Consider the following 14,507-nt stretch of genomic DNA (forward strand, 5'->3'; position numbering starts at 1 on the left):
CAGCACAGCACCAACCTTTGCTCCCAGAATCTCCTGTGCTGGGGACCCCATCCCAGACCCCACAGTGTGGCTTTCCCAGGGGTTTCACAACCCTGCAATGGGGACAAGCAGGGCAGAGTCCAACTCGAACCGGCAAAGTGTCAGCGGGTGGAGGACAGCAGAACTGTGAGCTCCTCAGATCCCACCCTGAAACTACTGGCCGAGGTGCAGGGTGCCCCAGCGTCCCCAGGATGGTGGCTGTGTGCACTGAGCCAGTGGTGACTCGGGGGCGGCGGCCCGGGACGAGGCTGGGAGCCGAGGCAAGGCGAGGAGCCAGGGCCGGTGCCGTTGCCCGAGCTTTTCTAGGACAGTACAGCCCACACCCCGGGCCATGTCTCCTGTGGTGGCCCAGGGCCACCGCGATCACTGCTCTGTCCCCCTGGGGGCAGCGGAGCGTTTGTGGCACAGGGATGATGGATGACCATCGTGATCACCCTGTCCCTTTGTGTGCCACGTGCTTTGAGTCCTGGCAACGAATTCAGCTGTGATCACAGCCACGGGACACCCGGTATCACTGGGGACGGACCCGGTGGTGGGAGGAGGCGGCGGATGGGACAAAGGTCCCACCAAGGTGGCCCGGCAGGGCTCTGGGGGCCTCATCAACCCAGGCGGGCCGGTCCCCCGACCGGCGCTGCTGAGTCTCAGGAAATGGAGGAGCTGGGTTGCTGGGGAACCAGCCCGACCGGCTCCCCGGCTGTCAGCACCTGAGGAATGCCAAACCTCCGCTCGCCAGGGCTGGGTGCTCACCGAGGGCTGGGTGTTCGCCGGGTGACTCTGCCGGTCCGCCCAGCCGCGGCGTGCCGGTGCAGGGAGCAGCACCCCGAGCCCTGCGCAGTGCCTTCGGTGCGGTCGGTCAGTGCAGTGCCCACCCGGCGCGGCGGGACCCTCGGGCGGCAGGTACGTGGGGTGTGGGTTGGGGCCCGTGGATGCTGTGGGGGCCAGGAGCTGTAGGGCACCTGCTGCCAGTCAGGGCCGTGCTCAGATCCGTGTGCCGATGCTGCTGTTTGGTCCCCACTGAGCTGATGTCGGCACGGGTTGGGTTGCAAAGCCCGTTTCTGCCACTCGGCTTCAACTCCTTCAGGCTTTTAACCCTATTCCCAACACAAAGCACATCCTCACACCCATTGAGGACAAAGAAGTGCTCACCCAGCCCCAGTGGCCTTGTGGCTAGCTGATAGCAGGGTCCATGCCCACCCACATCCCCTCCTCTCTGCAGGGCATGTGGCTGCGGAAGCACCGGTAACAAAAGGGGAAATGGAAATTGCCCTGCCCTAATTATTAGTCCTGATCTGTGCAGCAGCCGCTCAAACCAAATTCTCGATTTTCCTGGAGGTAGCAGGTCTGCTCTCACCTGCAGACATTGGGAACATCCCAGTGTGTCTGCAGGCCAGGTTTCCCCATGGCCACAAGCTCAAAGCTGGCCACAGGTTGCTGCCACTCAGCCCTTGGTCTCTTCATTACATTGCAGGCATCTTAATCAGGTTCCAGGAGCCCTGATCAGGCTACTTAGGGACCCTTCTGAATAGCAAGAGCCAACAATTAGCTGAGCGGGTTTGCTTGGGTGGGACAGGTGATTAATTGCTGCGCCAGGTGCCCATTGCAACAATACAGCTGGGTTTCATTGCAGCATGTCCTGGCGTGCAGGGACGGCCACATCCTCACCTGCCTCTATCTGGGGTGCTGGTACCAGGCAGGGCTGCAGAGCACGGGGGTGGTGTGCCCTCAGCACCCACTGGGTGCCAGAGCCATCTGTGGCCCTATGGATCCAGCTGTGGCTCCGTGGATCCAGATGTAGCTTTGCTGATGCAGATGCCTGGCCCTGCCTGAGCTCTTCCTACATCCAGCCCTGCTCACTATCCCAGACATGGTCTCATAGCCTACTGCAAAATGACACCAACCCCTCCTATATAGACCAGAAAGACCTGCCAGGCTGGGGTGCATGGCGGGCAGGCAGGACCCAATGTTCCCGTGCCATCAGTGAAACATTCTGGTGGAGGGCAGAGCAGATGTGATGGGGTTTAGAGGGACCCAGCCCCGGGTGAACCTCACAACAGGAAGCATCCAGCGCTGACCCCAGGGATGGGGGAAGTGGCCGCATGGGAGAAATCCATTTCTCATCCATGAGGAATCAGCCCATGGATGGCCTTCCCCATCCCCAGCCAAGAAAGTGCTTAATTTTAGCACTCTTTGGGCCATACCCCAGTCCCAGACCCTCCTGCTGCCCCTGCAGCCCACATACAGCTGGTGTTTGGGTTGGGGACACCAAACAGCCCCTAAATGGGAGATGCTGAGATGCTGCCATGCTTCCGGCTCATTCATCCACAGCTGCTTCGTCAGCTGCTTTCCATTTCCCAAACACAGCAATAAAACCATTCTGGGGCAGTCACGCAGCCCTGCATGGCGTCACTCTGCCAGCCGCAGCCTCGGGGTGCCCATGTCGTCCCCGGCAGCATCCAGCACCACCCAGCATGGGGACACGGGCACAGGGTGCTGGGTGCCTGCTCTGATCAGGGTGCAAGCAGCGGGTAATTAATGCAGCTCATTTTCTTGTGCCAGTGGGGCCTCAGATGTGGATGGAGCAATCCCATCTTTGCTGAGCAATAACTGCCATGATCAAGGGAAGATGCTGCTGGCCCCAGCCTCCAGCAAAACCCCTGGGTGCTGTGGCACGGCCCCACTGAGGCCCTTTCACCTCATGGAGCTGCTTCCCTGTTATTTTTTGGGCTTGTTTGTTTGCTGTCTTTGCTGACTCGGTGCAGTCCTGCGCCCTCCTGACTCATCCTGCAGCTCGGGGCAGAGCACAGCACAGCCAGATCCTGCCCAGGTGGTGTGGCAGAGCGCTGGGACGTGCAGACATTGCATTGCATTGCATTTTGTTGCACTGCGTTTCATTTCAATGCATTGCATTGCATATCATTGCATTTCTTACATTTCACGCAGTTGTATTGCATTTCGTTGCTTTGTGCTGCATGTTGTGTCATGTCACTGCATGGCATGAAACGTTGTGTTGTTGCATTGCATTGAATTTTATTTCATTGCAATGAAGGGATGGTGGTACCCCAGGTCATGCATGGGTGAGCATCCCAAGAGGTGCTCTAAGGAAACACAAAGTTACCACCTGTGTGCTTGAGACCCCCAGAATGTTCTAAGGGACCACGGAGGGGAGGACCAAAGTCCAAAGGGATGGGCTCAAGGCTTGGGGTCTCAGCTCAGCTGGATCCTGGTGCCTCTCCCTGCAGCTCCACCAGCCCTGCTGCGTGGTGGCAGGGCCCGCATGGATCTGCCGTTCCAGCACAGTGAGGCGAAGGGCTTCGTCTCCAGTGCCGAGCTGAGCATGAAGCAAACAGCAGCACCCGGACCCGAGAGCCGATCCCGGTTCCAGAAAGTCTCACTGGTGTCACGACGGCTGGAGCACATGGCAGGAGGGGGGGGGCCGGGATGGCAGCCCCTCCCGCGTCTCCCTGCTGCTGCAGGCCTGGGAGAGGGAGATCGTGGAGAAGACGGCGTCGGGGCCGAGCGCGGTGACGCAGCGCAGCTGTTCGTCCTCTGTCAGCATCCTGAAGGACTTTGCAGCGCACGGCCCCATTTTCTCACAGGTCTTCTCGCCACGGCGGCGGGAGGAGAAGCGGGAGGATGACACAGTGCCTGCGCCCAGAGATGTCCCTGTGCACCGTGAGAGCTACATGCATGGCGTGCTGCTCCCCACTGCGCCCCGCTGCCAGCGCTCAACACGTGACCCCAAGCCCAGGGCCAGGCATGTCACTGTGCTGCGGGAGGGCAGGGAGGCGGAGGAGGGCAGGAAAACCCAAAATGGAGTGTGCAAAGCCACCACTGTGCCCCCATCGCATCAGAAAGGCTGTAAGCCGGATGGTGGTGGCATCACCAAGATCACAGCACGTGGCAAAAGCTCACTGAACACCCTGGATACCAGGGAATCCTCCAGGGAGAAATGTCCAAAGCCAAATGAATCCATGTCCGATGCAATGCCAAGAGGCAGAGACAAACCCCAGGACCTGCAAACCAGTACAGCCAGTGCCCAGTGTCCTCTGACAGATCAGTCTGGAGCCAGAGAAGGAGGTGCAGTGCATAGGGATGGCTCTATTTCAGCCATACAGCCCAGGACAGAGAGCTCTGAGGAAACTGGTGGCACCTCCAAAAACATCTCCAAGGAAGCAAGTGATGGACCTGAGCTGTTACATGGAGCACGAGCATCTCCAAAAGACACAGAAGTTGAAATGAAGGAGGGTGAGATGGTGAAGAATCATGAGGGTGTGGCCCAGAGCATCCCTGAGCCTCCTATGGAGAGCACTGCAGAGCCCCAGCCTGAGAACACTGCAAAGCCCCAGCCTGAGAGTGTCCCAAAGCCTCAACCTGAGAGCATCCCAAAACCCCAACCTGATAGTGTCCCCAAATGCCAATTTGATAGTGTCCCAAAACTTCAACCTGAGGGTGTTCCAGAACTTCAACCTGAGGGTGTCCCAAAACTGCAAAGTGAGAGTATCTCAAAGCCTCAACCTGAGAGTGCCCCAAAACTTCAATCTGAGGGTGTCCCAAAACCTCAACCTGAGAGTGTCCCCAAACCCCAACCTGACAGCACCCCAAAATCTCAACCTGAGAGTTCCCCAAAACTTCAATCTGAGGGTGACCCAAAACCCCAACCAGAGGGGGTCCCCAAACCCCAATTTGAGAGCACCCCAAAACCTCAACCTGAGAGTGTCCCCAAACCTCAATCTAAGAGCATCTCAAAGCCCCAAAGTGAGAGCATCCCGGAGACCTCCCATGAGTCCCCAGCTCCACCATCAGAGAGTCCCCCAGATGCATCCGAGGAGGATCCTGAGCTGGTGGTGGACATGGAAATCTTCGTGGACACGCTGCGCAACATGGAGCCCTCAGAGATACGGAAGGCACCCAAGGTTCCGCGCCAGCCCCGGCCCTCAGCACTGGGTCGCTGCACAGCACTGCCACCCATCCATGAGGACCGCGTGGCCCCACGCACCCACATCTCACTGCCTGTTGCCCTGCAGGAGCTGCTGGCATGGGGAGGGGGGGGACAACGAGCTGAGACCCCCCCAGAGGGCACTGAGAGCCACGATGAGGAGGAGGAGATTGAGAACCCCTACCTGAGCCCTGGGGAGAAGACACTGAGGAAGGCTCAGAATGGCAATGGGGAACTGGGTTCGCTCCTGGGGGGGCCGATGCAGGGCAGGGCCACGGGTGAGCGCAGTATTCTGTTCCGAGGGAATGTCCTCAAAGGGATGGCACTGCTCTCTGACTTCCTGGAGCACCGTGCAGCTGCAGCAGATGAGGCCAAGCCCTACTCACGCCTGGACAACAGCATGCTTTACAGCCGCTTCGTGTCCTCCGCCAGCACCCACAATGGGGTCTCCAATGGTATAGGTGCTGGTGACCAGCCCAGCACTGAGCTGGAAGCACTGAGTCATGACCACAACCCTTCTGTTCCTGAAGAGCCAGCGAGTGCCGGAGCCCCATACCCCACTGACATCCCGGTGAGTGCAGCCCTGGAGCAGTGCCTGAGGGTGCTGGGGCACATAGGGGGGTGTCAGATCTGAATTCCCTGAGCATCTTCCCCTGCTTCCAGCCTATGGATGGTGCATTGTATTGGGGGAAGCTGTGCTGCATAACTGCCAGTACAATGGGATGGTGCTGGGATGGGTGATGGGAGGGTACCAGGATAGGCAGTGAGAAAGGGTACTGGGATGGGAAGGTGTTGAGCTGGAGAAGGGAGGGTTCTGGGATGGGTGATGGGAAGGTATCAGAATGAGTACTATGAGGCTACCAGTGTAGGTAATGAGAAGGTTCTGGGATGGGCAAGTGTAGGGCTGGGGATAGGAGGGTGTGGGGATGGGTGACAGAGGGCAGGGGCTGGGCAGAGGCTGTTCCAGATGGTGCAGGAATGCTTGAGGTGTGGCTGCTCGGGGCAGTGGGAGGGATTTGCTAGCTGTAGACGCGAGGCTTTGGCTGCTGCTCTGTTGGGCTGAGGCAATGGCTGGTGCGGCTGATGTCCTGAGCTCTTCATGTGTTCTCGGGTGCGCACAGCAGGATGACAAGGAGGGCTCTGTGAAGATAAACGCCAGACCCGGAAAGGTATGGGGCATGGGGCAGGGGCTGGGCAGGGCTGGCCCTGGGGCCACGGTGCTGAGCAATCTGCTGTCACCCCAACCAGATCATCCTCTTCTCTGAGGCTGGCTTCGCAGGGCACAGACGGGAGATCTGGGGTGATGTCCCCGACGCTACATCTTGGGAGCTGTCACACAAAATCTCCATCAGGGTCATCCGTGGAGGGTAGGGACCATGCAGGGACAAGATTGGGGGCAGCTGGGGAGGAGGCTGTGTCACAATCCATGTTCAGTGGTCACCATTGTGCCACAGGCAATGGCTATGGCCATGAGCCAATACTGGGGTGACGGGATGCTGCTGGAGGCTCTGTATGGCCATGTTCTGCACCCTGCCACTAGGCAGAGACTGGTAAGCATAGCAATGGGCATTTCCCTGATGGCAGGTGGGTGATGTATGAAAAACCACGGTTCCATGGACGCAAGTGTGTGCTGGCAGAGGGGGATGTGGAGATTGACAACCCCTGGATAGTGTATGGGCAGAGCGATGAGTCGCGTGGCAGTCGGCCCTTCCGCATCGGCTCCTTCAAGAGGGTGGTGAAGGTGAGCAGCTGGAAAATGGGGTGCGGAGACCTCCCAAATTCAGCCACCCTTCATTCTGTGCTCTCCCCACACCAGGATTACTGCACGCCTGAGATCAGCCTGTTTGCTGAGGAAAACGGAGAAGGCGCCAGACTGCAGTTCAGCGACTCGGCCGAGGATACCCGCGTGCAGGGGCAGCCACTCACTGCTTCCTCCATCATTGTGCACTCGGGACTGTGAGCAGGACAGGGTGTGGGGTGCTGCTGGCATGGGATGCTCCTAGCCACCAACGGGCATTTGGGCATTTCCTCCCTAGGTGGCTGGTTTACTCCAAGCCCTTCTTTGATGATGACCCCTATGTCCTGGAGCCAGGCGGGTACCCCAACCTGAAGGCCTGGGGAGCGAAGGATCCATCCATCTGCTCCATGCATCCCATCAGGCTGGTAAGCAATGGCTGTTGGAGCACTGGGGCCATATTCTGTGTGAGCACATCGCTCTGCCTCTACTTCCATTTCCCAGGGCTGCCCGGTGGTGGAGCGTCCTGGCGAGCCGCAGGTGCTGATCTATGAGGACAGGGACTTCCAGGGACACAGCTCCATCATCAGCCGGGATGTCTACGACCTGAAGCGCCTGCCCGAACTGCCGCTGCCCACCGTGGGCTCAATGCGTGTCCTGGGTGGCTGGTGAGCAGTGGGGTGACCCACAGGAGAGGGCTTGGGGGCTGCAGGATGCAGTGAGGTGGCACATCTCAGAGATGCTCAGCTGTGGGGATCTCAGTGCTTGTCTGATCTCAGTGTCTTGCACACAGCTGGGTCGGCTATGAGAAGGAGGGCTTCCGTGGCCACCAGTACCTGTTGGAAGAAGGAGAGTACCAGGACTGGCGGCAGTGGGGTGGCTATGGCAAGGAGCTGATGTCCTTACGGCTCATACGGACGGTGAGAGCATCGGGTGCCACCATCCTATGTCCCATAAGGTCATGTATTACGGAGAGCAGCCATTCTCCAATCCTTTCCCCACAACAAACTGAGGGCTTGGGGCTTGTCCCTGCAGGATTTCTCTGACCCAGCACTGGTGCTCTTCGAGGCCATGGACTTTGAGGAGGGTCCCAGCGTGGAGCTGAGTGAGGCACTGCCCGATACACAGCTGGCTGGCTATGGCACCGTCACACAGTCCATCCATGTGCTGAGTGGTGTGTGAGTATGGAACCTGGGACACGGGGACAGAAGGGACATAGGGATGGCCAAGCCTGAGCCTGAGCTTGCATCCCCCTGGCAGGTGGGTGGCCTACGAGGGCCCCAACTTTTCGGGAGAGCAATACATCCTGGAGAAGGGAGTGTATCGCAACTTTGAGGACTGGGGAGCCACCAACTGCCGCATTGCCTCGGCACAGCCCATCCTGCAGGTGGGTGTGCACGGACCCCCAGAGCCTGGATCCCCCTCTGCACACCCATGGGTGCCCCATGGTTGGGTGAGCTGGCAACCAGTCCCACTCTGTTTGTTTGCAGGTTAGGGAACACAACCTGCACTTCGTCTCCAAGGTATGGAGTGGTGTGTGGGGAGGGAGACACACCGATCTTGGTATCACCACTCTTTGTGGGATAGTGACAGTGCTGCTTTGCCTGCCTCACTGAGCCCCTCCATGCCCCTCCACAGATCCTGCTCTTCTCGGAGCCTGACTTCCTGGGGGAGCACCTTGCCTTTGAGGACGAGCAGAGTGCCCTGCCTGACAGCTTTGTGCCCCGCTCCTGCAGGGTTCGTGGGGGCAGGTAGGGCACTGGGGTCTCAATGGTGGGGGATAGGACGGGGAGTCCTGGGAGACACTCACCCCCCGCGATGGCTGCATCAGCTCAAACATGCTCCTCTGCTCCTTGCCAGCTGGATCCTGTTTGACAGCCAGGCCTTCACTGGGCAGCAGCATGTGCTGTCCGAGGGTGAGTACCCCACGTTGGGTGCCATGGGCTGCCTCTCCTCCACCACCATCCGCTCCTTGAAGAAGGTCCCAGTGGTGAGTGTCCATCCAACATCACTGAGGCAGAAGCCCTCAGAAGCCTCCTTGTTTCCTGCAGCATTTGTTCTCCAGCCCCAGAGCCCATCCATACACATGGGTGCTCTGTGCTTCCCCCAGCTTTCCCCCTTTACACCTTCATCTTTGCCCCCTCCTACAGTTCTTCTCAGAGCCCTCCATCTTCCTGCACGGCCTGGAGTGTTTCGAGGGGAAGGAGATCGAGTTGAACAGTGAAGTGCGGAGTCTCCAGGCAGAGGGTTTCAACAACCATGTGCTGTCAGTGCGTGTCAAAGGTGGCATGTAAGTGAGCCCAGCCCTGCTGTTCCCATCCCAGCTGGGGTCTGTTTGCCTACTGAGGCTGACCGCACTCTGCCCATCTCTGCAGCTGGGTGCTATGTGAGCACGGTGACTTCCGAGGCCGCCAGTGGCTGCTGGAGTGCACTGAGATCACCAACTGGCTGACCTACAGCGGGCTGCAGCACGTGGGGTCCCTCTACCCCATCCGCCAGGTGAGCACCCAGGGAGCCCCCAAACCAGCCCTGGTGCAATGGGGCTGGGGAAAGCAGCACGCTGCTGGCAGTGCTCAACCATGAAAGTGCCGCCAACCTTCCTCGGCTCCCTGCTCCTCCCTGCAATTTGTCGTGGCGAAATGCTCCCCACGGGCAAGCACCTTGCACAATGTCTTGGCAGCATGGCATGGCGAGCCATGCTGTGCCAGCTGTGAGATGAACCAGGGCCACAGCCATCACCCTGGCGCTGTGGAGACATGCACAATGTGATTCTTGGGCGCTGCAGAGATCCTGAGCAAAAAGAGCTTCTCTCCTTCCAGAGACGGATCTATTTCCGCATCAGGAGCAAGGAGCTGCAGCTCTACCTGTCTGTCCCTGATGATGTGGAGGACATGAAAGCAGGGCGCGTGGTGGTCTCCAGCCTGAGCGAGCAGAGCAGCTCTGTATGGTACTACGAGGATGGGCTGCTGAAAAACCAGGTCAGGGCTGCAGATTGGAGATGGAGGGGACCTGGGAATGCCCCAGACAGACCTTTTAGGGCTTCCACCTGTTTTTTTCCCAGGATAACCTCAGCCTCGTCACCAAAGCCCATTGATTCTCCCTTCTTCCGGTCTCTTCTGGAGACATGAATGCATTTCTGCCACACCAGAGGATTTTATCACCTTGATCATGCCTGCCCCTCATTGTTTTCCTGCCTTCCCCATGTCCCACCCCAGAACCAGATGCTTTTGACATGAAACCTCCAAGCCCAAAGCCCCTGAGCCTCACCAGGTGGAGGCAATGGAGGGGATGGAGCTGATGTGTCCACCACCTCCCACTGCAGGTTGCCCCCGCCATGAGCCTGCAGGTCATCGGGCCAGCTGGGAAGGGAGCAAAGGCGGTGCTGTGGTCCGAAACCCGGATGCCATGTCAGACCTGGAGCATCAATTCTCAGGGACGGATTCACAGCCAGATGTTTGAGGATATGATTCTCGATGTAAAAGGTAAAGCTGTGGTGCCAGCACAGGGGCTGCTGTTCCAGGCACCCCGTGGAAATGAGGTGTCAGATGGGGCCACTCTCCTCTTTGCAGGCGGCCGATCATACGACCGGGACCATGCCATCATTTGGGAGGTAGCTGAAGAACGCCCCACACAGATCTGGGAGATACAGGTGCTATGAGCAGGGAGCATGTGGCCCTGGTGCCAGCAAGTGTAACAGGGAAGGACAGGAACACCCTGCAGTGGTGGGAGCTGCCTCCTGCCCCGCTGCCTGCGAGCAGCTGCCATGAAGGATGCCATGACCACCCCCATTGCCCAACTCCCTCCTGGAGCACCATGGACACACGTGCTGCTGACTGCTGTGGGACGCACTGAGTGCAGCGCAGCAGAGCCTCTTCCCCACCCCATTTCCCTATCTGAACTGTATTTATGTACGTGTGTAAGATACGGCCCCACTCGAGGGGGCCAGCCCTACCTGGTTTTGCTCTCCTTGTCCTCCTTGCCGAGTTGTGCAGTGCTCCTCAAGCACAGGACCCAATCCTGCCTCCCAGGCGGGAGCTCAGTGTCCAAGTGCTGTGAGCAACATCCAAGCCCTTGGTTCTGAAAAGCAAGGTGCACAGGCTGTACTTCTGAGGTGGCAGTGTGTCTGGCTCTGGATGCTGCTGTAAGGGCAGGGGGCTCTGGGTCCTTCGTTCCTGAGTGCAGCAGGATGAGATGCCGTGTGGATGTGTCCTGGCACTGCCAGACTGGGCTGGGCTGTACCATAGGGATGGGTACAGTAGAGCACTCATGCCCTTCAGATGGAGGGTGTTTAACCAGGGAAAGCCCTGCCATGGAGAAACAAGAAAGCATGTGGGAATCAGAAAGCATTTAGGTGCTCCAGGACATAATGGTTTCAGTCCCACATGGGGATGGTGATGGTCTTGGGCTGACATCAGCACCCTGCTCTGCTGCAGGCTTGGGATTACCAAAATCATCGCCAACGTGAGCCCCGCTGCACATCCCCACCGCAGCTCAGCTCCTTCTCCAGTCTCCAGAACAGAGCTGCCCTCCATCCAAGCAGGGCTCAGAGCAGGGCCGGAGCTGCCCAGGAACACGATGCAGAGCTGGAGGAGACATGGTGGGGGATGTCTGCACACCCAGACACTTCTGTCCTCGCTGCTGGGCAGAGCAGCACTCCTGGTTTGCTCAGCAGGTTTGGACCCAGCTTGGGGACATCGCGTCATGCGGGAAGCAATCAGTTACCAACCCTGCAGCAAAACCGGGCTGTTCTGGCAGCAACAGGCAGCACAACGCCTTCCCTGCGGGTCTCTCCTGCAGACAGGGTACACTTAAGTCCTGACATCAGGCAGCTCCAGCTTGCCAGTGATTGCTCTGGCTGTCGGCAGCAGCCGTGCCCAAACACCAGTGATTATGGCGAAACATGCCGAGCTGCCGTGAGGCTCACTGGGGAAGGAGGTCAGAGAACCACACAGATCGCAGCACAGGGGCTGGAGCCCAACAGCGCCCTGCAGGCAGCGGTGGGAGGGGCGGAGCGCACACACTACGCTGCGCCGAGCAGAGCAGAGCTGCGGCCGGGAGGCGATCACCTGGGAGAAGGGCCTGGGCGAAGCCTGAGGGTGCCCGGCCGCTGCGTGGCCGCCACGCGTGGTCCATCACTGGCAGGGACGCTGCCGGTGCGGGTCAGCCCCCTCGTGTGAGGCGAACGGCAGCGGGCGCACAGCTGCACCGCACCGCACCGCACAACCAGCAGCCCGCCGCAGCGCACCACTACCGCACTCATTCCGCCCTTATATAAAACCCGCCGGGCCGGGATAGGCCAGGACCGGCGATTGGCAGCTCCAGATTGGCGAAGAGCTGGGAGATTTGAATTCGGTGATTGGTCCGCTCGGCGAAGACCGCCTGTGATCGGTTAGTGCTGGGTGGAGGGCGGTGCCTCGGGTCCGCCCGTCCTGCTGGGGGCGCTGCGCCCTTGTGCTGCTTCAGCCCGGCAATCGGGGCGCGGTTGCGGCCGCCCCGGAGGTGCGGGCGGTCTTGGTGTTCCCCTCACCGAGCCCGTCCCGGTGCCGGCCCGTAACAGCACGAGAAACAAACGCGTCGGAGCCTCCGTACTTTATTTCTCAGAGCTTCGCAGCACGACCGTGCTTGGAGCTGATCCTCCTGGAGGCTGCGGCCATAGGGAAGCACTGTGGGGACACGGGGACGGGAGCTGGCCGGGCCCGGCGGCGGAGCGGGGAAGCGCTGGACTGCGGGGACCTTCGGCTCAGCAGAGCCGCAGGAGGAAGGCCGCAGCCAGCCCCAGGGCCAGGGACAGGAGAGCAGGGCTGCCGCAGGGCGGGCTCCGGGCTACGATCCCCTCTGTCATGGTGCTGTTGTCCTCCGCCTGTCCTAAGGGCTGGAAAAGCAGAGAGGGCAGTTGGCGACGGCTGCAAAGTCAGGCAGAGAAGCGGGATCTCCTGTCTCGTAGTGTCTCAGTGCCATGCGCTCTCCTGAGGCCCCACACGCCAGCAGAGCTGAGGACTTGCGGGTTTTCCCATGCCGGAAGCAAAGCGGGCGCTCCCTCATGCCGTCGCCCTTTTTCGAGGCTTTTAGAAACAGCGAGTAGGAAAGCAGAAGGGAGGGGCTGGCCTCTGAGGAAGTGGCTGGGGATGTGGAGCCTGCGAGGCCAGTGCTGGAGGATGTGGGGTGTAGAGACAGAGCTGGGAAGGTCCCTGGTGGAATCAAGGGGGAGGGGAGCCAAGACCTTCCTGTTGCGAGGGGCACTGCAATTGTTACATGAAGTAGTAATGCAGCTGGGGTGGAAATTTCAGGGCAGCTTCCTTCCCTCTCTAAAGAGCCCCTTCTAAATTAAGGCACTTGCTTGAACACTGCCGCCATGGCTGTGCAGAACCACTTGCTTTGTGTTTCACTGCTCCTCGATCTCACAGGTTCCCTCTGGAGCTGTAGTGGACGGTTAGGATGGGCCTCATTTTGCAGGCACTCTTTCTAGCTGTGAAGGCTTGTTGTCACAGGGTGAGATGCTCAAATGTAAATGCATCCCATGGAGCCTACAACGTGTCACATCTGTGTGGCATTTGAGAGTGACGCCAGCTCATCCGGCCTCATTATCAACATACAGCAGAAAAGAATAAGATCAACCCAAGAGCTGCTCTGAGGAGCATCACCCTCCCTGGAGGTCTTTGCCCACTTCCGAGCAAAGGTCCCCACCCAAGTGATAGCTGCTATCTGCCTGCATGGTGCTGGAACCGTTGAAGGGCCTCCCAGCAGTAAAAAGGGGGAAGGGAAGGGAAGGGAAGGGAAGGGAAGGGAAGGGAAGGAGGGAACCCTGCTGCTATGCCCAGCGTCCCTACAGCCATGCGCAGCAACCCTGAACCAGGCAGCAGCTGGGATAGAGAAGGGGCCAGCATGCAAAGGAGAAGCTGCACAATGGGGGGGAGAGCTGAGAGATGATAAGGTTATGAATATGCGTAAAGCTCTTAAGCAAAAAAAAAAAAAACCTCAAACAAAAAGCAACATACAGAAGTATTTAAACTTTGCAGCCTGCAGTGCAAAGCTCCTTTTACAGCAAGCATGGTTAAAGTAAAATAAATTGTTGTGGCTCCCAGCTGAAGGCAGAATTCCCCCACCGGTTGGATCCCAGACCCCTAACCAGTCTTACACCCCAGGGATGGGTCTGGCTGCTCCCCAGCTTTTGGGGTGCCCGAGCAGTGGTCTTTCTCTTACCAAGCAGAGGGCGAGCAGGGCAATCAGGAGGAGCAGGTGGGCACACTGGAGAGGCTGCATGGTCCAAGCTCAGTGTGCAGCTTGCTGCAATGCTTCCTCATCTGCTCACGGTGATTGCTATCAGAGCTTTTAAAGTGCAGCCGTGGCCCCATCTCACCAATCACACTTTCCTTCCTCATGCTGCTTCTGCAGAGCACAACCCATCACGCAGAAGGGACACCATAATCGGATCCATGGAAAAGCGCCAGGAAGGCATTACTGGCACTGCTGATGCTGCAGGGATGTGCAGGTGGGGATGATGCTCTGAACAGGACACCCCAGTCACCATCTCCAGCAAAGGCAGTGAGCCCCTTGCCCTCCCATTTCCAACACCATATAGCACTCCCTACATTGTGCCCCATGCCTGTGTAGGGCCAGCACCAATTACAGGTTCAAACCCTCTGCTTCAGCAGGAGGGTCTGCAAACACTGCGCTGTGTAATGAACCTCCTGCCCCGCAGTGAAGGGCAGGAGCTAGGCCCAAGACACAAGTGTGGCAGGGTGGTCTGATCCACATCACAGATGGTGGCAGGGCTCCCTTCAGCCCTAACAGCGTTTG

The 14,507-nt window shown here is 58.9% G+C and overlaps 1 protein-coding gene and 1 long non-coding RNA gene across 2 annotated transcripts; one reads left to right on the forward strand and one right to left on the reverse strand.

Moving 5' to 3' along the window:
* The first annotated feature begins 3,292 nt into the window (after positions 1-3,292).
* Positions 3,293-10,508, forward strand: CRYBG2 (crystallin beta-gamma domain containing 2). The gene is given in 19 exon segments (XM_042834627.1): positions 3,293-3,463; positions 3,465-5,546; positions 6,097-6,144; positions 6,224-6,342; positions 6,560-6,716; positions 6,792-6,931; positions 7,012-7,138; positions 7,215-7,378; positions 7,504-7,630; positions 7,746-7,888; positions 7,971-8,097; positions 8,201-8,233; positions 8,349-8,461; positions 8,571-8,700; positions 8,861-9,000; positions 9,086-9,209; positions 9,530-9,688; positions 10,033-10,192; positions 10,280-10,508. Coding segments are annotated over 19 exon segments (4,332 nt in total). The 5' UTR covers positions 3,293-3,313; the 3' UTR covers positions 10,369-10,508.
* A 1,776-nt stretch (positions 10,509-12,284) lies between these two features.
* On the reverse strand, positions 12,285-14,172 carry LOC122168947. Its single transcript, XR_006171432.1, has 2 exons — positions 13,911-14,172; positions 12,285-12,582 (listed from the first exon to the last, which is right to left on the reverse strand). It is a non-coding gene; the product is annotated as an uncharacterized LOC122168947 (long non-coding RNA).
* Between the last annotated feature and the right edge of the window lie 335 nt (positions 14,173-14,507).

This window comes from Centrocercus urophasianus, unplaced genomic scaffold (genome assembly GCF_019232065.1).
Source record: "Centrocercus urophasianus isolate 14NV4802_14NV808 unplaced genomic scaffold, USGS_Curo_1.0 seq_48, whole genome shotgun sequence".
NCBI lineage: Eukaryota > Metazoa > Chordata > Aves > Galliformes > Phasianidae > Centrocercus > Centrocercus urophasianus.